The 21579-nt window shown below is 48.2% G+C and overlaps 1 protein-coding gene across 5 annotated transcripts in view; it reads right to left on the reverse strand.

Annotated features, from left to right (window-relative positions):
- STAG1 (STAG1 cohesin complex component) overlaps positions 1–21579 on the reverse strand; it is a 2120576-nt gene that overhangs the window by 1141005 nt on the left and 957992 nt on the right. For all 5 annotated transcript variants that reach the window (XM_069618021.1, XM_069618024.1, XM_069618022.1 and 2 more), the window contains one exon: positions 1575–1779. In XM_069618021.1, coding sequence (XP_069474122.1) covers positions 1575–1779 — 205 coding nt within the window. The remainder of the gene's footprint in view (positions 1–1574; positions 1780–21579) is intronic.

The following is a 21579-nucleotide window of genomic DNA, read 5'->3' on the forward strand; positions in this document are numbered from 1 at the left end:
CTGGAGGGGTCAATGTGCCAGTAGTTGGTGTATATGGTGGGGGGAGGGGAATTCAGGGTGCAGAGCGACAGTGGCCAGGATGGGTTTTCGGTTGCCTGTGTTGGGGAGTCTATGCAGATATCAAAGAGCATGTCTGGTAGGTTATGTGCCAGTTTCCAGATTGCTAGCCAGATTGAGTACGGAAGGTCACGCCGACACAATGGAGAATCTGAGCACCAACTCGTATGGCGATAAATTGGCCTGAGATTCAAAGTCCTCATCTTAGGGATTCAGGACAATGGCAGGCAGTGTCTTGGGAATCTTGAGGGAGGGCTTTCTGGACGTACTCTGCACCATCTGGTCATGTTTCGAGTCACTAGGGCCATTACTTGCCAATGTGGAGCCCCTAGAGGTGGGTCTCTGGAAACCCTCAGGGCAATTACTGTGACAAGAGCAAAGGCAGTCTCCGGCAGGGACACAAAGATACCAAAGCACCCTTTTGTCAAGAGTCTTTCTGGTAAATCCTGCTCCCTCAGAATAAGTTCTGGTTCTAGACTCAACAGAACCCTCGGGACCATGAAAGCCTTCATGGCCTTGGAGCCACCACAGTCAGTCTCGGAGTATCTGGAGCACCTCCTGCCATACATGACCATCCCAAGTAAGGAAATGTAGCGTGAGGTTGCTCAGTGGGCGGGAGAACAAAAAAAAAAAAAAAAAAAAGGAATGGTCTGTACCTTAAATTATCTTCAGCATGGACTCTATACAGAGTTCACTGCACAACAGAAGAGAGCCTTCCGAACAGGCAAACAGGTCCTTCCACTGACTTAAGTCTACGTTGACAGGCCCAAAGACTAACATGACAGTGGTGTCCCCGATATGGTCTAGGCGAGGCACGTGACAGTAGGTACAGGAATTAAAACCAGTTCTCACCAGCAAGCACAGACTGCACGGCAGTGAGGGCTGCAGAGAGGGGTCAGGGGGTTGAGGAATGGTTGCCAGTTACAATTACATAACCTAAAAGGGGAAGTTAAAAGGGGACATTACATAAGAAAAAATAAAGTGGTTTAAGGCATCAAGGCAAGCGATACAAAGGACTGGCGTGCAAAGCCAATGAGAGAAGGTAGGCATGCCCTTGCATGCTTCAAATTTAAAGAGGAAGTTCGTTTTGTGGTGCAAAAAGGTTCCAGTCCTTTACCTGTGGGAGGGACTCCGATCAGTGTGGGAGAAAGGCGATGGGACGCAGGAGTACTTCAGGATACAGGAAGCGCGTGCATGGAAAAGTATTTAGTTCCATCCCAGTAGGTAAAAGGACTGGTGGAATGAATCTGTGGGCACGAGAGGTGGATTTTGCAGCAAATGTCTCCCAGTATATTTTTAAAAACACTTGTTGCAAATGCTATATTCTGCTTCCCTCTGTGAAGGACACTGAATCCTGCGTAGGGCAAAGATGGGATAGGACATGAGTGAAGACAAAGCCACACATTTATTAACATTTTACACAATTATCAAGTGGCTGCGTTGTTAAAGTAGTGCAGTTTCAAAGCAGGCATTGACAACATGGATTGTTGGTGAAAGCAAGCGTTGAGTAAACTCACCTGCCAGTGTACTGGTATGTCTAAAAGCTCGGACCTGGGAATCTGACAAACCAGTCAACAGCGAAATCACTGTATCCATCATGTATTCATCGTAAATTATGCTGTATTGGCACTGTCGGATAAGAACGCCAATAAATTCACAAAAATTTGACCGGAACTTTTTCCATTGGGGGCCAGGCATGGTAAGTGGGTAATCACCACTATCCTGAAAGAAAAACATAATATATAATTCAATTTACATTACGAGTGTAGGCATGATGTCAAAATTACCAAGTATATGATACTGCAACTAATTGGACAGGAGGTCGAATTTGTAGGGGTGGTTATTGAAAGCAGATCACACGAACATGAATAAGCAACTTGTGACCGATCCCCTTCAACTGCAGGGTCCATAATGTATGCATTTTGTGTCGACACAACTAACAAGGCAATGGAGCTATGTAAAGGAACCAAAGATCCATAGATTGCAAGTTGTGTCGCGCAACATGTGCTCAGAGCATGGCTTTCAAGACGGATGCAGATTACACTACTTAAATAGGAAAACCAGTTCAATTGGTTAGAGCCAGTATATCGACAACAAATAACAGATTTGAATAAATGTATGGATATTGACTGACATCACTAAGCCTGTGGGGCTGCGAGTGTACTCTCCCCAAAGGACCCCAAACTGAGATGCCTGTCTTTTGTTTCTATTATGCACTTTAAATCATGTGTACTTTTTATCTGTGTAACAAACTTTCAGCTGGTTTTGTCTTAATATCTCACTGCTGTTTTAATATATTGTGTTATTTGCACCTTTTATGGCACTTACACCGCATAAAGTTTATTTATGGATTGGTATGCATTCTGCGCTATTCGACATGTAGATTAGGATTTTCCATTACATATTTCAATGAAAAGAATGGCACTTAGTAGGGACCTGTTGTGTTCAGTACAAAATAAAAATGATAGGTTGTTGCACAAAAATTAAATAACTGCTACAGAATTGACTAGCATAAAAAAAGTTGCTAGCAGTGACTTCTGTACTCTTAGTCCATAGTCATCTTTCCTCCATATTCATGGTATATTCTGTCCTATAGGGACATGACTAGAGCACTTTGGTAGCCCCAAAAATACAATTCCCTTTAATTTGTACACAAACCAGGGCGGATAGCACAGCAACAGCACTGCCTCTGCAGACTACACTCCATGCTTGAGACCTTCAGTTTTATTCCATCCACCAAGGCCAGGAGGCTGCAACCTAGTTCTTCTGTGTGGCTAATCTACACGGTCCTATCTGTTGTGACAAACGACTAATCATTCTAGCTATGTGACACGCAGGGTTCATCTTCTCAACTCTATCCAAGTGTGCTGCAATGCTAAACTTTACAATTCTTTACCTCAAACTGACATTTAACTATTGCATTGGAGGACGAAAAGTAGGGCGGCTTTGAATTCCGGTACACATCTAATCACACGTTAAGTGCAGCATGATTAGATTTGAAGACCTGAGAAATCCAGCTTGGTAATGTAAGATGAGATGTCAAGGGAACATAAAAGTCTCCTTTCATTACAGGCACTATTGGCAAAGTCTGGCCCATTGGTTTTGGTATTGAAAGCAAGTGGAATCTAACCATGCAAACAATTTCCATATTGCTGTCAGATAAACCCAGATGTCCCAAGCAGTCTCATGACCCAGGGATTGGGAAGAAAGGGAGTATACCACAGCCCCCATAGGGGCGAGGAGATCTCCACTGGCAGGAAGATGGACTGAGGGGCTGCTGCTAGCATCAGGTCTGAGAACCAGAACCTGTCAAGTCACCATGGAGAAGCCAGGATGATAGCAAGCCAATTTCAGAACTGTCTGGAGAATAAGTGAGACGGAAATGGCATAATCATACATTCCCCCTACTCTGATTATAATTTCCAAGGCATTCCCCCACAGATCTAGACTTGTGAGGAAGCATATAGATTGCACTGCCTGTTGATGAAAGTCAAACAGTCACCAGAGGATGGACCCACAGGCAACGTAGGTCTGAGGGTACGCCCACATAGTTTCCATTCATGGTTCAAAGAGGAGTTCAAGAATTCGGCTTTATCAGTCGATTATTCCGGGAGATAAAAAGGCCTGCAAATAAAAGCTGCGATCATTGCTCACTTGCACAATTCCACTGCCAAAAGATAAAGATTTGGAGAACTGCTCAAACCAAGCTTGTTTACTTGGAACATGGAGGTGGATTAGTACAGAGAGCTATGTGACAAAGTCCCTTGCTGGGTTGTATGTACTACGCTGGTGGTGTTGGTGGAGGAGGAGGAGGAGGAGGAGGAGGAAGAGGGTGGTGTTCCCAGGCGATACCAGTCCCCTTCCTTAGCCAGAGTGTTAAGTATGGGTCCACACCGTGACTAGAAGTATCACACTGGCTTTTATTAGGTATGATACTAGGACAGCAGGTGCCCCTTCAAGAGGCAGGCTCCAACTGACCAAACACAGAATAAACAGTGAAACATAACATTCCAATAAGAACACATGACATCACAATGCCACTCTTTTTGCTAAACATATCATAAAATAAGATGGCACAATTTAAACACTGAGAAGATTCATCCTAACACATCTCCTCCCTTCATTTTGTGGCAAGCTTAACCCAGGTAATAATCATTTAACCTGACCGGTTTGTTCCTGACCCTATTGGCATTCAAACTGTTGTTGTTGCTGGAGGCTGTACTCACATTAGGTTCATACATTTGTTCTTCCCTTCCATTCTCCCATAAAGTTTGTTCCTCTCTGGTTCCCTCACCAGTTCCGCTATCCACCATATTGCACTTAACCAATTTGGCCATTGACCAACATTCTCCACCTTCCATGATAACAACATTACCTCTTATCACAGCAATTTTCTTTGGGCCAATAAACTTGCTCACAATACATTTGGGAGAAGCTCTGGGATTCTTAACATAAACCCAGTCCCCCACTGACCATTGCACCTCCTTGGCACCCCTTTTTGTGTCAAACCTCTCTTTGTATTCATCTTGGGTTTCCCTAATGAGATCCATGATCCTTTCCCTGTTAACATGTACACTCTTCGCTAAATCCAACCAACCCGGACACAATTTTGTACCTGGTTGTCTCCCTTTGAGAGACATGAACGGTGAAATACCAGTAACCGAGTGAGGAGTTACACAATAGTTCCAGACCATCTCCCTGAGAGCTGTCTGCCATTTCAAACCTGAAGCCATTGCTAGTTGCAACCCTCCTTTAAGAAATCTATTTGCTCTCTCGACAAGGCCATTCACTCTGGGCTGGTATAGTGCTGTCCTGTAGTGCTTAATACCAAACTTCTTTAGAAACTCTACCATCCTATCCGAACAGAATTGCACCCCATTATCAGAAACAAGTTCTGAAGGAAATCCTTCCCTATAAAAAACTTCCTCAAAAAAATCAATCATTTGTGAAGTTGTTGCTTCTCTAATGGCTTTCCACTCAACCCATTTTGAATGATAATCCACCAGAACAATGAGGTATTTAACACCCTCTCCCAGTTCCTGTATGGGTCCCATTAAATCAACTGCTAATTTCTTCCACGGCTCACTTGGAACACTTACTGGTCTTAAGGGAACTTCCTTAATGGTCTTACTTTTGTCACTTCTGTCACATTCCTTGCAGTTCCTCACACATTTCTCAACCTGACCATCGATACCTGGCCACCAAAAGAATTCTCTGATATGCCTTTTGGTACCTCCCATGCCTAGATGACCTTGGTGAGCTATGTCCACTAATTTGGGCCTGATCTCATATGGGGGTACTATTTTCATTCCTTTCCTGAGTTGAGACCCATCTTCCGACATGTTTAACTCCTCTTTAATACAGTAATAAACATCATATTTCTTTTCAATGAGATCTTTTCTGGGCCAACCACTTTTTGTTCACTCTTTTACCTGCCCCAAGACCTCATCGATGACATCAGCTGACTGCCACTCCTCTTTGCTTATAGCATTGTGTACTAAAGCACAAATACCCACTGTACTTTCAGCACTCACATCCTTGACACTCTCGTTCTGTGCAGGAAGTCTGGACAGGCAATCAGCAATCACATTTTCACCCCCAGGTATATACACCATTCTAAAGTCATATGCCAACAAGTCAACCATCCAACGGGATATTCTAGGTGACCCTTTGGCCCATTCCGCACTGCCCAGTAACTGCACTAACGGCTTGTGATCAGTCTTAACCACAAACGACTGACCCCATAAAAAAATTTTAAAATGAGCAATAGCCCATGATACAGCTAGGGCCTCTCTCTCCACCACAGAATAATTGCTCTCCGCCCCCCTCAGAGGCCGGGAGGCAAAAGCCATGACATGTTCAATGTTGCCATCATATTGAAAAAGAGCAGCACCCAGACCTAATGTGCTCGCATCTACAGTAAGCACAGTTCGTCGGCCAGACACAAACCCTCCTAAAGAGGGTGCCTTCACAATGCTATCTTTAATCTTACTAAAGGCATTTTGACATTCTTCCGACCACACATATTTGGTTCCTTTTTTCAATAAATCTCTCAGGGGAGATGACATTGTAGCAAAACCATCCACAAATTTGTGGTAGTACTCCGCCAATCCCATGAACGAGTGTAGTTGCTCCTTGTCAAGGGGTTGAGGAGCACTCACAATACTATCTACTAAAGACTTCCTGGGAGCAATACCCTCACAGGAGATTTTATGCCCCAAGTAATCCACTTCCGTAACAGCAATTTTGCATTTCTCCCTTTGAACAGTCAGACCCGCTTCTTTTAGTCTGACTAAAACCGATCTGAGTATTCTATCATGCTCAGAACCATAATTTGCAAATATCAAAATGTCATCTTGAAACACTGTTACTTTCTCAAGACCTTTCAATACCGTTTCCATCACTCTCTGAAACACGGATGCCGCCGAGGCTAACCCAAAGGGCATCCGGTTGTACTTGAAAACACCCTCAGGAGTGATGAATGCAGTCAAGTGTTGACATTCCTTAGACAACGGAACCTGATGGTAGGCGGCAGAGAGATCTATAATGGAAAATAACTTGGGTTCCCCTAGCGTGGACAAAACCTCTGAGATATTAGGCAATGGGTGTCTCTCAACCACTATGTTCTGATTGAGGCTACGTAGATCCACACACAATCTCATCTTTCCATTGGCCTTGGTTACTAAAACAACTGGGGACAACCATTCCGTGGCTACAACAGGTTCAATCACCCCTTTGTCAACCAGGCTTTTTAACTCCTCCTTTAGTTGTGCTCTCATCTTCAGTGGTACCTGTCGTACCTCGTGTACTACTGGTTGAGCATTTTTCCTAAGTCTGATGTGATGTTCGAAATGTTTAAGCCTTCCCAAACTCTCAGAAAACACTTGTGGAAATTCTCTGGTCCACGAGTCCCCCAACTCAGCAATGGTGACCGGGTCTGGTGCACTGGCTTGTACCCTTAAGCCCAGCTTCTGCTCCTCCCAGCCTAGCAGAGAGGTCCCTTTTCCGCCACCAGGATTGTGGCTTGGCACCTTCTTTCCTTGTACTTGATTTCTGCACGGAATTCACCCAAGATATTTATATCCGACTCTGCATATCCACACACCCTAACATTGGTAGCTTGTACGATGTTACTACTCCTTCCCAGGATGTTAGTTAATGTTTCTTGGGATATGATGGTCCAAGGGGAACAAGTGTCCACTTTCATTAGGAGCTCTATTCCATCTACTTGGAACTTGTCCACGGGACCTTTGGTCATCCCAGACATCTCCGAAATCTCGAATATGTGCCTTGGTGTGAGTTCTTGAGCGCTGGATATTTCATGGATATTGTACCCTTTTCCAATGCCGTCCTCGTAATTGTCCACAGGGCTGAACTCAATACTATTTACAGAGTTACCCTTGCAGACATTTGCAAAATGCCCTTTATTTTTGCACTTGAAACATTCCGCATATTTTGCAGGGCAGGTCGGGTAGTTCATACCATGTCTTGAACTGCCGCAGCGAGGACATGCATTTCTTGCATTACTTCCTCCTCTCTTGACTGTGGGAACGCCAACTTTCTTCTTTTGATTGACGACACAAACCGAGGACGATGAAAGATTGGATCTGTCAACCCTAAGTTCCTTGACATACTCTGAAGTCTGTTCAATACTTCTTGCCAATTCTACTGCCTCGTCCAATTTCATATCCTTTGCAAGAAGTTTTTCCTGTACTCTCACGTTATTGGTGCATCTAACCAGCTGGTCTCTAATAAGGGAATCAGTCAAATGTTCAAATTCACAGGTGTAACTCAGGGATCTGAGACAAGCGATGTAGGACTCCACCGACTGACTTCTCCTGGGTTCGCTGGAAAAATTTGTGCCTCTCAAAGCTGACATTCTTCTTCGGTTCGAAGTGATCCCGAAGCTGGTTGAGAGCAAACATATATTCGTCCATGTCCCCTGCCTCAGGGGTATGGTGTCTGGAGAGTCCATCAAAAATTCTGCGTCCTTCTAGGCCAAGGTTGTGTAGTAGTAAGGCCCTTTTCCGCGCAGATGGGAATCTTTCCCCTCCCATGGCTAGTAATTCTCAAACATATCCTTCCACCTGTCCCATGTGATTGAAGGTCGGCCTGGTTCACTCAGAAAGGGCAAAGGAGGTGGGATGGAGGCAGCCATGGTTACGGATCGATTTACAATCTAAGCAGACTGTTGCATAAAGTGGAAGGTAATTTTTTTTTTTTTTTAACTTGCAAGCAACGTTTGCAATACACTCTTAATATCCTGCTGATCACTGCTTGCAACTATCTTGCTGGAAGGCACTGTTACCATTGAAAAACTAGGGCTTCTGGAAGCTTAAACATGTTTGAGTGACGTGGCTAACAACCTCCGTGAGTGGCGGCGCTCGCTGTCAGTTGTTCCGGGTGGCCCAGTCTTTCGTTTCCAAGTTCAAACAACGGCAGACACTGCACAATTAATGTTCCCCAGCTGGGTTGCGGCTCGCGTTAGATCTGTGCGATGCTCCCAAGGGGCTCGTGTGGAGCTCCACGGCGGCGATCGTAGTCTCAGCGCCGAGATCACAGCTGGGTCACGGCTCGTTCTGCGCGACGCCCTTCCTGCTTACGAGGCTCGCGCAGGGCTTAACAGCAGCGTCCGCTGCTCCGGCGCCGTATCAAAGCCCGCTGCCGCTCGCTCGCGCTGGGCCCACAGCAGCCGCTGCCTCAGCGCTGAATGAACTTGAAAGCAGTTCACGCTGGGCCCGGCGGTGCTTCTCCTTTCCGCTGCTCCTGCGCCGTAATCAGAGCCCGCTGAAGCTCGCGCTGGGCCCGCGCTGGGCCCGCAGCAGCCGCTGTCTAAGCGCTGAAATAAGCCTGACAGCAGCTCGCGCTGGGCCCGGCAGTGCCTCTCCTTCCCTCAGGGCTCACCTGCGACCCCCCAAAATAGCGATCTCTGCTCTGTGACTTCTCAGTATGGGCCCTCACTCCACCTCCTGCCCGCCTCTCACCTGCTGTCACCGTCGGAGGAGGAGATTCTCTGGGAAGAACCGGAGGCCAGCGGGTTCCACATCAAGTGCCAATCCTCGTCCCCAATGTTAAGTATGGGTCCACACCGTGACTAGAAGTATCACACTGGCTTTTATTAGGTATGATACTAGGACAGCAGGTGCCCCTTCAAGAGGCAGGCTCCAACTGACCAAACACAGAATAAACAGTGAAACATAACATTCCAATAAGAACACATGACATCACAATGCCACTCTTTTTGCTAAACATATCATAAAATAAGATGGCACAATTTAAACACTGAGAAGATTCATCCTAACACAGTCACACAGCAGGGGACAGTCACAGGTGTCCTGCACATTAAACTGCCCCTTTAAAGTGAACACAGATTTTAGGTTTGGCCCCAAATTCATGGTACAATACCCCTGTGTTCTCGTATCTATAAATATCATCAACCCCTTGTTAAAGGGCGTGAAGCTCCAACAAGCCAAATTCATGAGAGAAAAAACCTCAGGCTCACCAGCATTCAGCTGTACAAACAAGATGCACAACAAGCTGTTACTGTTGTAGATAGCCCAGATGCCCAAAAACGTCAGAGACATGCAATCCCTGCTGGAAAAAGGTTTCCAATCCATTATCTACTGATCGCCCCTGGACAAACAGTAAGACCAAGCTTCAAATTGAAAGAGGAAACGCATTTCCCCGATACACAAGTGGAACAAAATGGCCAATGTATGGTCTTCTGCAACTTCGTTCACTCACAAATGAGTCCTGCCAAATTTAAAGACACACAAGCAGGAGAGGCAGACTTCTACAGGATTATACATTTCTATTCTGCATGCTCATAAGATGCAGAACCCCCACAGTGTTTTCTAGAAGGAGAGTCGGAATGCATTCGAAAATGGCAGACAAGGCAGATAAAGGCTTATTCAAGCCCATAAACTACAAAACACACCCAGGAATACCCCTTCCACACTGACTGCCAATTCCAGGATACAGTTGTAGACGCTCATTGAGACAAGGCCAGATGGAGGGACCTCAGCTCTATAAAAAATAAAATAAAAAAACAAGCGCTCAGTCAGGGGATACTTTTGGAGGAAAGATGTTTGAATCAGGAAAAGGCGATTGCAAAAAGAGAACAGGGAGTTGGAGAAGGAGTCTTGAGAAGGCGTACCTTTGAGCCCAAAGGGCTGGGGTGGAGGGGACATGACTGGACTATTTAAGGAGGACGCTGGTGAGTTTAAGGAGGCCCCTTAGTTTCGAGAGAAGATTAAATATCAGGTGATTACAGATCTCGAGGAGGTACCAGGAGGACTAAAGGAGGAGGTTCATTAGATAAAAGCAGAACGTTGTTCATCAGAAAGAGGAGGCTGTGGACCATCTGGAGAGGACAGAAGATTTTGAGAAGGCTGTTTTTATTTATTGAACATTGGTATGGTGCCTATACCGCAAAAAGTGTTTCCAGGCACCACAAGACAAAGGGGGAGGGTGGCAAAAGAGGATACCAAACAAAAAAACTGTCCTCCTAGGTCTTGTGTTATTCAGATCATCCAGTGCAGCAAGCGGGAAGTGCAGGTAAGGGCGATCAGGACAAGTGGAAAGGTAAGGGGAAACAGAATGAGGACCTTACTGAATATACAAAGCAGCAGATTGGCATGACTATGGTGTACATTGTTGGAACTCAAAGATGAACTTATTGAACATCCAAAGGTGGTGCCTGGAATGGTTGAGGAGGTGCAAGAGAAGGTACGTAGTTTCTAAAACATCAGAAAGTGGTAGGAGAATCAGAAGGTTGTAATAGTACAAAGTTAAGTTAAGATTACAGCAAAGTGAAGACTTGTGAAGGAGATCGTAATAGGAGGTTGGCAAGGAAGAGGTTGGATCCCAGATGCGTAGAGGAGTGGTTTGACTCTATCTGCTCTTTATGATCTTCAAACGAGAATTGAACAAGGAGTCATAAGACCTGATGAATAGGAAGGCTTGGGAAGGCATGTCTGGGTGTAGGCAGGCCATAAAAGGATGAGTAATGTGTATATCATGTTGCAGAGAGAGTAATAACTGAAGTGACGGGAGTACAAAGCAAAACCAGACAACTGGAACGGGCTAGGGTCCCCTTGAGCTCGCAGCTGCCCGAAGAAGAGGTTCAAAAAAGCTCATAGGTTACTTTCTTCCACCATTTCCTAGAACAGAGGTCTGCAACCTTGGGCTCTCCAAAGGTTTGGAATGTCAAATCCCATCAGTCATAGTCAGTGTAGTCAATGGTGAGAGATCTTGTGAGCCTTACTCCAAAACATCTGGAGAGCCAACGGTTGCAGACACATGCTCTAGAAGAAACTTCTACGATTGCTCCCATACTAACAGGCAGCAATGGATTCCCCATTAAGACAATCCAGAGAGAATAAGGGTGCGGCTAACACTCAAGCCTGAGGAACCACTAGGAACAAGTGAGCAGGAACCTACAACAAAGGACCCAGAACAGGTTTTTATTAGGGGCAGAGTTGTGCAGTTTTATTTGGATTTCCTCCAGATATTTGGTCCATCCTGTAAAACAGACCAATACAAATCACTTTTCAACTGCCCTTTTGGATTTGCCGAGTGGTGGATTCAGTGGCCTGCTCAACACATAAGAAGATTGTTCATAAATCCATGGCAATGATGTGAACCTGGTGATCACCGGAATCCCAAACTGCATGTACGTGGAGATCACCCAGGGTAGCACCCTAAATTGAACAGTACAATATTCAAATGCAAACCATAATACGAAGATATTTGTAGGAAAGACATTCTTTTTTAATAGTATGTAAAATTGGTTACAGGGGACGTCGACACACCCCTGGCACAGAACAACAAGTTGCTTACCCCTGGGAACATTCTTTCGACTGGATGTTCCTCCCAGGTATTCAATTCCTCATCTTTGACACTTGTTGTCCAGTTTCAGCTGCTTCTTGGAAAATACATTTTGGGAGAGGGGACTGTGCGTCGAATCTATGTCCCTGAAAGGCCTCCATCGAAGGCGATGTCATCAAAGGCATATATATCACACGCAGCAGCCATTGGCATCAGTTCTGTTTTTCCCCTTTAATAGCAGAGATACCTGCAAAACACGTGAGGGACTGTACTCTGCCTTGATGGACCGGAGCTGTAATATCTCAGGAAATTCTACTGAGGGGTAATATGGGAGGGCGATGAGGTATATGTGGGAGGAACATCAAGTAAAAACGTTACCAGGGATGAGTAACTTGTTGTTCGAATAGATTGTGTCCTCCCACGTATTACTCCTCTTTGAAAGACTTCAAAAGCAGTATTAGATTTGGTGGAGGGAGTAAGAAGAACAAGTTACTTATCAAGTGTAACGTTCTTTCAACTGGATGTTCCTCCCACGTATTCCTCATCTTATGATAAGGAACAAGTTATTTACCTGTAACTGTTCTCCAGCATGGGTCTGGCATGGATTCACATGCTCATGAATATACCCCGTCGTCAGGCTGGGAATCCTCGGTAAAGAAAGAAATCAGTATTAGTTTCGTTTCTGATCTGTCTTTCTTAGTAGTAACCAATCACTGATCTCTGGGTCATTCTGCCCCCAGCCAATGACTGCCCTCTCCCTAAGCCCCGCCTCTGGCAGCCATCCTCCGATTTGGTAGCACGCCAAGTGGCAGTATGACCAAGTGAAGAGCCGCAGAGGGGTAGGTGGGAGGGTTCGCATGTGAATCCATGCCAGACCCATGCTGGAGAACAACAGTTGCAGGTAAGTAACTTGTTCCTTCTCCAGCATGGGGTCTGGCATGGATGCTCATGAATAAAAGAATACATAGCAGTATACACATGTATAACCACGGGAGGTGGTAACAGGCTCAACATTAAGCAATACAACAACTCAACATTAAGCATCTCTTACATCTTCACCAGGCTCACCTTAAGCGAACAGGTTGCGCAGCACTGTCTGGCCGACCCTGGACTCCTCATTGGAGTCCCAATCGACGCAGTAGAATCTTGTGAAGGTGTGCGTCGACCTCCACGTAGCAGCCCTGCAGATGTCCAGCAGGGGCACACCAGACAGGAACGCCGTGGTAGCAGCGATCGCTCTGATCGGATGGGCTCTCGGACAGCCGGGCAGCGGTCGGTTTGCCAACCGGTGACAATGCATGATGCAGCCGGAGAGCCATCTGGAAATGGAAGTCTTTGAGAGAACCTTCCCTTGATTCACAGACCCAAAGTTCACAAACAGTTGTGACGTCTTCCGAAAACTCTTTGTGCGGTCCACGTAGAACTTCAGCACTCTAGCTACATCCAGCGAGTGCAAAGTCCTCTCGGCCGGCGTCGAAGGCGACAGGAAGAAAACTGGTAACACCAAGGGCTCGTTGAGGTGGAAGTCCGACGGCACCTTGGTATATCGGGAGATGGCAGCCAGATGTGTATTTATGGAGGCGTGAGCCATTCCAGCTTTGGCCAGTAAGTACGGCAGCACTTGAGGGCCCGTAATCCACCGAGGGTTAATCTTCTGTGCACGGCACCAGAGAGAGAACCATTTCCATTTATGACCGTAACACTTGAGAGTTGAGGACGCCCTGGCCTTTGCAAGAAGCTCTCTGCAATCAGCCGGGATATCGTACCCTCCAAACTCTAGTGCTGCAGGAGGCAGGCCTGCAAGTTCAGCGACTGTGGGTCGTGATGGAGAATAGCGCCTCCTTCTCTGGGGAGAAGATCCGCGTCCGCCGGCAGCTTGACTGGTGGGGACGATGACAAGTCCAGAAGGTCCGGGAACCAGATCTGCCTCGGCCACGCCGGTGCGACGAGGATCATCCTGCACCTGGACTTCTTCAGCTGGTTGATGAGGCGGGGCAGCAACGGCAACAGAGGGGATGCGTATAGAAACAGGCCGCCCCAAGGGAACGAGAAAGCATCGCCCATGCTCCTCTGCTGTGGGAACCTGCTGGCGAACCTCTGGCACTTTGAGTTCGTAGCCGTCGCGAACAGGTCGATCTGGGGTTTGCCCCATCGTTGGAAGAGTTGATCCGCTTGGTCCTGGCGCAGTTCCCACTCGTGGCACAAGCGCAGCTCCCTGCTGAGTGAGTCCGCGATGGTGTTTTTTATTCCTGCCAGGTGGAAGGGAACCAGAAATATCCCCTGGCGACGGCCCAGTGCCACAGATCCTGGGCCTCCTTAGATAAGGTTGGGGATCGGATGCCTCCGTGCTTCCATATATAGAACATCGTGGTGGTGTTGTCGGTGAAGATCCTCACCACTTTGCCCTTGAGGGACGGAAGGATCGACTTGAGAGCCCAGAACACTGCTCGGAGCTCCAGAATGTTGATGTGGAGAGACCTCTCCTCCGGGAGCCAAAGGCCTCTTGCGTGGAGGTCTCCGGTGTGGGCCCTCAACCCTCCAGAATGGCGTCCGTTGTCACCATCTCCTGAAACGCCGGGATTTGAAATTCCGTGCCTGTCGTGAGTTGAGCACGGATGTCCCACCATAAAATCGCCAGACGGAACTCCTCGTCGAGAGGGATCCTGTCCTCGAAAAAGCCCCTCGCTTGAAGCCAGCGGGCGTCGAGAAACTCCTGTAGCGGACGCATCCGAAGTCTGCAAAGGGGTACAAGATAGATGCATGAGGACATCATCACGAGTAGGGACTTGATGGACCTCACCCTGGCCACGTCCGTGGCTAGCAGGCGCCGCACCTTGCCCAGGATGGTCTTGGTTCTCTCCTCTGAAGGAGAGGCCAATTGCTCCACTGTATCGAGCTTCGCTCCCAGAAACAGTGCTATCTGCGATGGAACCAGGTGGGATTTGGGGTAGTTGATGGCGAACCCCAGCTCCGAGAGCAACCGGACGGTCCTCGCCGTGTGTTCGACGGCGAGTTCCCTTGTCCTTGCCCGGATTAGCAAGTCGTCCAGGTAGGGGTAAACGTGGATCCCCTGCAGACGCAGCCACGCCGCCACTGGTGCCAGGCACTTGGTGAAAACCCTGGCTGCCGACTTTAATCCGAACGGTAGGGCCCTGAATTGGTAGTGGCGTCCCTGAACCATGAACCTGAGGAACTTCCTGTGCCTTTTTAGAATAGGGATGTGGAAGTAAGCATCCTCCAGGTCCAAAGACGATAGGAAGTCGCCTTCCTCCAGATGTCCCAGCACGTGGTGAAGGGTGACCATCCTGAATTTCTGCGCCTTGATGTACTTGTTTAAGCGACGCAGGTCCAGGATGGGATGCCAACCGCCTGTCTTCTTCTTGACGAGGAAGTACCTCGAGTACACTCCGGAGCCCCGGAGCCCTCTGGGGACGAGCTCGATGGCACCTTTGAGCATCGCCTTTACCTCCAACAGTAGTTGAGGGATGTGATTTGCCTTCCTGGCCACGGGAGGAATGCGAGGGCACTTCTGGAATTCCAGCGAGTGCCCGTTGGCCAGGGCGTCCAACACCCAACGGTCGGTGGAGATGGACTCCCACACGCTGATGAACTTCGTCAGCCGGCCTCCCACCGGGGTGCTTTGGTGGGGGCCCGACAACCCAGCCGGGTCAGTCTTGCTTGGAGGCAGCCTTGCCTCCTTGGCGACAGCGGCGGGAACCCCCTTGCTTGCCGCAACCTCTGTAGGCCTCCTGGGTAGAGGAGCGGGCCGCCTGGTGGTAAGTGGAGGAGCCACTGCTGGATCCTTTGGAGGCACCTTGTCTGTGGGATGGCCGCTCCACTGGGCCCTGTTCGTCGTCGCTATCTTCGATCACGTCAGCGGGGACTGCCCCCTGGGAACGAACCTCTCGTTGAGGCCTAAGGACCTCTCGTTGAGGCCTAAGGACCTCTCGTTGAGGCCCTTCTCGGTTTCCACCAGTTCCTCCTCAGAGGCTGATTCCAAGTCTGTAATGGCCACCGGTCACCCGCCCTCTTTTTCAGTTGGGGGATTTACGGGGGGTCTTCGCGATGGGCTGGAAAGAGGAATCCCTCCGCTGTGGCAGGGATACTCTGGGCCCAGAGGGCGTTTCCACAGGCGAAGTCTCAGCCGGCTTCGCCAGGGTTGCAGCGACCACTTCGGTAGAGGCCTTTGCCGGATGGATCAAAGCCCTCACCACCTTGGGTGCGTCCTGGGCCTTCGCCTTGGGGGGAGGGTCAGCGCCTCGCTCGCCCTTCGAGATCGGCCGGGTGTGCTCCCGCGGCCTACCCGGGTTCTCGGACTTCCTCTTCCCCGAACCAGAGCGCTGGCTCGTGGTCGAACGTGCCGGGGAAGTAGCGCCCTGCTTGGCAACCGAAGAGCCTGACCTTTCGGCACCCTCGGTGCCCGCGGAACAGCGTTGCTTGGCCTTCTGTTGGGCCCCCATCGCCGGGGCGCCCTCACAGGACTTAGAAGCCCGCTCAGACTTCTTCGCCTTCTCACCTGCTGTGCCCTTCTCCAGCCAGGCGGCGAGGCGGAAACGACTATCTTGTTTGGTCCGTTCTGAAAGTTTCTTGCAAAATACACAGTCTTTCTCCACGTGCGTCTTGTCCTCATGAAGGCAGTAGACACATCGCGAATGCTCGTCCTCCTTGAAAACGTTCTGTAATCCGCATCCAGGGCAGCACCTGAACAGCTTGGATCCAGGCGTCGAGCTTCCCTTGTCTTGGGCCACGTCCGCTTAGGTAGGTCGCAGATCTTCCGGAATCCTCCAAGAAGTATAAACTCGACGAAAACGTTACCCTTGAGGGGCGTAGAAGAATTCCGAAAGGGGTCCCAGTTATCGGAAGTAGAAACGATGGAGCTTGAGGCTCAATTAAACCGAAAAAATGAGAAAATCTGAAAAAACATGAAAACGCAGTACAAAAACTCGAGAGCTAAACACGAGGACTCCCAACACTTGAGCGTGCGGTAAAAATCTGAGGATGGCTGCCTGAGGCGGGGCTTAGGGAGAGGGCAGTCATTGGCTGGGGGAAGTATGACCCAGAGATCAGCGATTGGTTACTACTAAGAAAGACGGATCAGAAACTAAACTGATTTTTCCTTTACCAAGGATTCCCAGCCTGACGAACGACGGGGAATACGCATGAGCATGTGAATCCATGCCAGACCCCATGCTGGAGAACTCGTTGTCCCCAGCTTCGCTGCTTTGGAAAATATGTTCATCTCGGCAGAGGGTGCTGTGCTCGAGGTCGTGGCGTCGATTGTCCCTCGACGGACTCCGTACTCTGTCGACGTCACTGATGGTATAAAAGGCTCGAGCCGCGCCCGCTGCTTCAGTTCTGTTTTTTTGATGAAACATAGGAGGAACACCCAGGCGTGCCCCATAACTGATGCACTCATCGTGAGAGGAAAGTGAAAGAAATCGTAAACTGTACTGTGGGGTAGGATGGGAGGGTCGATGAGGAATACGTGGCAGGAACATCCAGTCGAAAGAACGTTACAGTTGGTAAGTAACTTGTTCTTCGAATGGATTGTGTCCTCCCACGTATTCCTCATTTTATGATAGACTCCCATAGCAGTGAGTTTTGGAGGCGGGAGTACTAGTTTTAGTTTTCGTGAACAGAATGCAGAACTGCCTTGGCAAATAACCCCTCATTGGAGGAGGCACAGTATCTAAGCAGTAATGCTTGACAAAAAGTATGCATTGTTTTCCAAGTTGCAGCTGCACAAATATCTGCTGCCGTGACTCCCCCCTTTAGAGCCGCAGAAGTAGCCATTCCCCTTGTAGAATGGGCACAAAGCCCATCTGGTGGGTCTTTTCCCGCTAATCTGTAGCATTCAATTATGGCTAAGATGATCCAGCGGGATATGGTCTGTTTTGTTACAGATAAGCCTAGTTTATGACCAGTATAACCCACAAATAGTTGATCATCTTGTCTCAATTTAGACATCCTTGAGATGTATAAACTAAGAGCCCTCTTGGGATCTAGTCTGTGCAGCCTCTCCTCTTCCTTGCCCAAATGAGGAGGAGGAGGAGGATAAAAAGTTGGTAGTACTATTTTTTGTGACAAATGGAAGTCCGAAACTACCTTTGGTAAGAACAAAGGTTTAACTTTAAGGACTACCTTATAAAAAAAATAGTATATGGTGGTCTGCATGAGAGAGCCTGAAGTTCACTAACCCTGCGGGCTGATGAGAGCCACAAGGAGGACAGTTTTTAGTGTTAAAAGCCTCAATGGACATGAGTGCAGAGGCTCAAAAGGTATGCAAGTCAAGAATTCTAATACTAAATTTAAGTCCCAAGTTGGGAAATGAAAAGGTATTGGAGGGTATACATTAGTAAGTCCTTCTAAGAATTGAATTATTAGTGGTATTTTGAAATATGAAGCCTCTACCGAGGTGCGCTTGAAAATGGACAGCACAGCAAGGTATCCTTTGATTGTTCCTATCTGGAGTCCCAGATTGGCTAGATGTAATAGAAACAAGAGCACTACTGAGTGCCACATTGAAAAGGGTCCACATCCTTATCTTTGCACCAGTTACTAAACCTGTTCCAGCGACATTGATACAAAGATTTTGTTGCTGGCCTTCTGGCCGAAAGCAAGACTTCCATTACGTTATCCGGAAGATCCCAATCCTTGTATCTCAACCTCTCAGAAACCATGCATGAAGGTTGAGTGTCTTGACCTCTGGATGGAGAACCGGACCTTCCTCATGCAAGAGAAGATCCTCTCTTTGCAGAAGAAGTATTGGAGGGCAAATGGACATGTCTAGAAGGTCCGGGTACCAATTCCTCCTGGCCCAATCCGGGGCAATTAGAATCATGGTTTTCCTGAACTTTCTCAACCTCCTGATTACTTGAGGAATCACGGGGACTGGGGGAAACACGTACAGTAGTGGAAATTTCCACTCCACTACGAATACGTCTCCCAGAGCTCCTCTTTGAGGAAATTCCCTTAATCACTACTGGTCGCACTTCTGGTTGATCGCAGTGGAGAACAGATCCACTTGAGGGGTTCCCCAAAGGGCAAAGATCTCCAGAAGGACTTCCTGCACTAGCTCCCACTCGTGAGAGACCATGCTCTGCCTGCTCAGAGCATCTGCCGCCATGGTGTTCTCTCCGGCTAAGTGCATTGCCGATAGAGAGATTCCTTCTCGTATTGCCAAGAACCATAGCTGCATTGCCTCTCTGCACAGTGGTAGTGACCGTATTCCTCCTCTTTTGTTGAGGTAGTACATGGCCACCGTGTTGTCCGTCATTATCAGGACATTCTTTCCCTGTTCAGAGGGTAGAAAGGCCTTCAGCGCTAGTCGGATTGCCCTCAGCTCCAAAAGGTTGATGTGTAGTTTGGACTCCGATGGAGACCAACGACCGCTGATTGTCAGATCATTGGTGTGTGCTCCCCACCCTGTGAGTGAGGCATCCGTCACTACTGTTATCTCCGGCCATGGTTGCCAAAAAGACTCTCCCTTCAGAATGTTGTTGTTGCAAGCCCACCACAGAAGATCCTGAGCAACTGCGCTCGGGACTTGAAGATCCGACATATTCCCTGAGAACTGGGACCACTGAGTTCTGAGTGCCCATTGAAGGGATCTCATTCTCAACCTGGCCTCTGGTACTAGGAAAATGCAGGATGCCATGAGGCCGAGCAACCTGAGAAAATCAAAGGCCGGTAGACGTTGGGCATTCTGGAACTTCCTTACCATCTGCTGGATGTGGAGAGCTCTCACTTTTGGAGGCGAGGCTTTTCCTGAGGAAGTGTCCAAGACTGCTCCGATAAACTGGAGCTTCTGGGATGGTATCATGTGGGACTTCTTGAAATTTAGGGAGAAGCCCAATTTGTGGAGGAAGTGGCGGGTGATCGAAAGATGTTCCTGAACTTGTTCTGGAGAACTTGCTCTGATCAACCAGTCGTCCAGGTAGGGATATATGTGAATACCTCCTCTCCTGAGACTTGCTGCCACAACCGCCAACAGTTTGGTGAAAACCCTCGGGGCTGAGGTCAACCCGAATGGCAGAACTCGAAACTGATAATGAGAATTGCCAATCGCGAACCTCAGGTACTTTCTGTGCTTTGGCTGGATTGGCACATGAAAGTAAGCATCCTGAAGGTCCAATGATACCAACCAATCTTGGAGTTGGAGAGCCTGAAGGATCTATCTGAGAAAGAGTCACCATCTTGAACTTGTCCTTCCTGAGGAACTTGTTCAAGTTTCCCGAGTCCAAGATGGGTCTCAGTCCTCCGTCCTTTTTTGGAATGAGAAAATATGGGGAGTACCAACCCCTGTTCCTCTCCGCTACAGGTACCAGTTCTATGGCACCTTTCTCTAGCAGTGTTAAAATTTCCTGCAACAGGAGCGGATCTGGAATTTTGACGGAGTTGGCTCCCGGTGGATGATTCTGAGGCCTTTTTAGAAAGGGGAGACAGTAACCTTGGGCTACTGTTTCCAGTGCCCAAGCATCTGTGGTAATGCCCCGCCATTCCTTCAGATGCTGAGAGATCCTGCCTCCCACTGGTGTTTTGTGCAACAAGGTCTCAGAGGGATTTGGAGGCGGCTGCAGGAGTGGCTGAGGGTACAGATGCCGCTCCTGAGGCTGATTTTGCACCTCTTCCTCGTGCTCCACGAGGGAAGTTTCTTTTGCCCCTTTGAGAAGCCTGTCCTCTTCCTCTACCAAAAGAGGAGTAGTACCGAAAAGAAGGACCCCTCCAGGACGATGAGCCGGAATAGGGTTTTAGAGGCTGGCGCATAGAAGCGCTAAGCGATTTAGCTGCCGCTTTCGAGGTCTGAAGTTTTTCTAGGCTTTCATCAGCCTTGCTGCCAAACAGCCTCGAGCCATCAAAGGGCCTGTTAAAGGGTCTGGCTTGCACATCCGGTGCAAACCCCGACTTTCTCAACCACGCAAATCTGCGTAGCACAACGCTTGCAGCCATGCAGCTACTGATACTATCAGCAGTATCCAGTCTAGACTGGAGAAATTCCCCCATTGCCTCCTTCCCGTCTGACTATATTCAGGAAGCCTTCCCTTTCCTCGCCTTCCGGAATATGATCAGCCGCCGCCGCAATACAGTCCCACAGGATATGGGTAAACCTGGCCAGGGTACAGTTGACATGTGTCGATGTAAGGGCCATACTGCCTGACGTGAAAACTTTACGTGCCCATGCGTCAACTTTTTTATCCTCTCTATCTGGAGGAATAGTGGGATATGCAGTTTGTTTTGATGTAGATGCTGCCTGAATGACTAGACTTTCTGGAATCGGATGCTTATTTAAGTATTCAGGATCCGTTCCAGCTGGTTTATATTTTTTGGGAAAAGTGCTATCTGCAGCAGCAATACCCTCAGGTCTATCCCAGTTTTTCTCCACCGTTCTTTGAAGAGCCCTATGGAAGGGCAGAACTGGGTCTTTTTGAGGTCCTCTGACAATTATATGCGTCATGTCATCCTGTTCAAAAACGGGTGAAGTGTTACCCCATCCAATATATTCTATTACTCTGGTCATAAGACCTCTGTACCCAGCATCTGCATGCTCTGCAGGATCAGGTCTGGCAAACTAATTCTGGGGAGGTGTCAATTTCACTGGCAGAATGTAGAGTATCACTCAGGTCTCTCATTCTAGATTCCTGGTCAATAAGTTCCTCAGGAACTTGATTTGTGCCATAAGAGACTCCAAAAGGA

The sequence above is a fragment of the Ambystoma mexicanum genome, chromosome 10 (assembly GCF_040938575.1).
Source record: "Ambystoma mexicanum isolate Mex_15411 chromosome 10, UKY_AmexF1_1, whole genome shotgun sequence".
NCBI lineage: Eukaryota > Metazoa > Chordata > Amphibia > Caudata > Ambystomatidae > Ambystoma > Ambystoma mexicanum.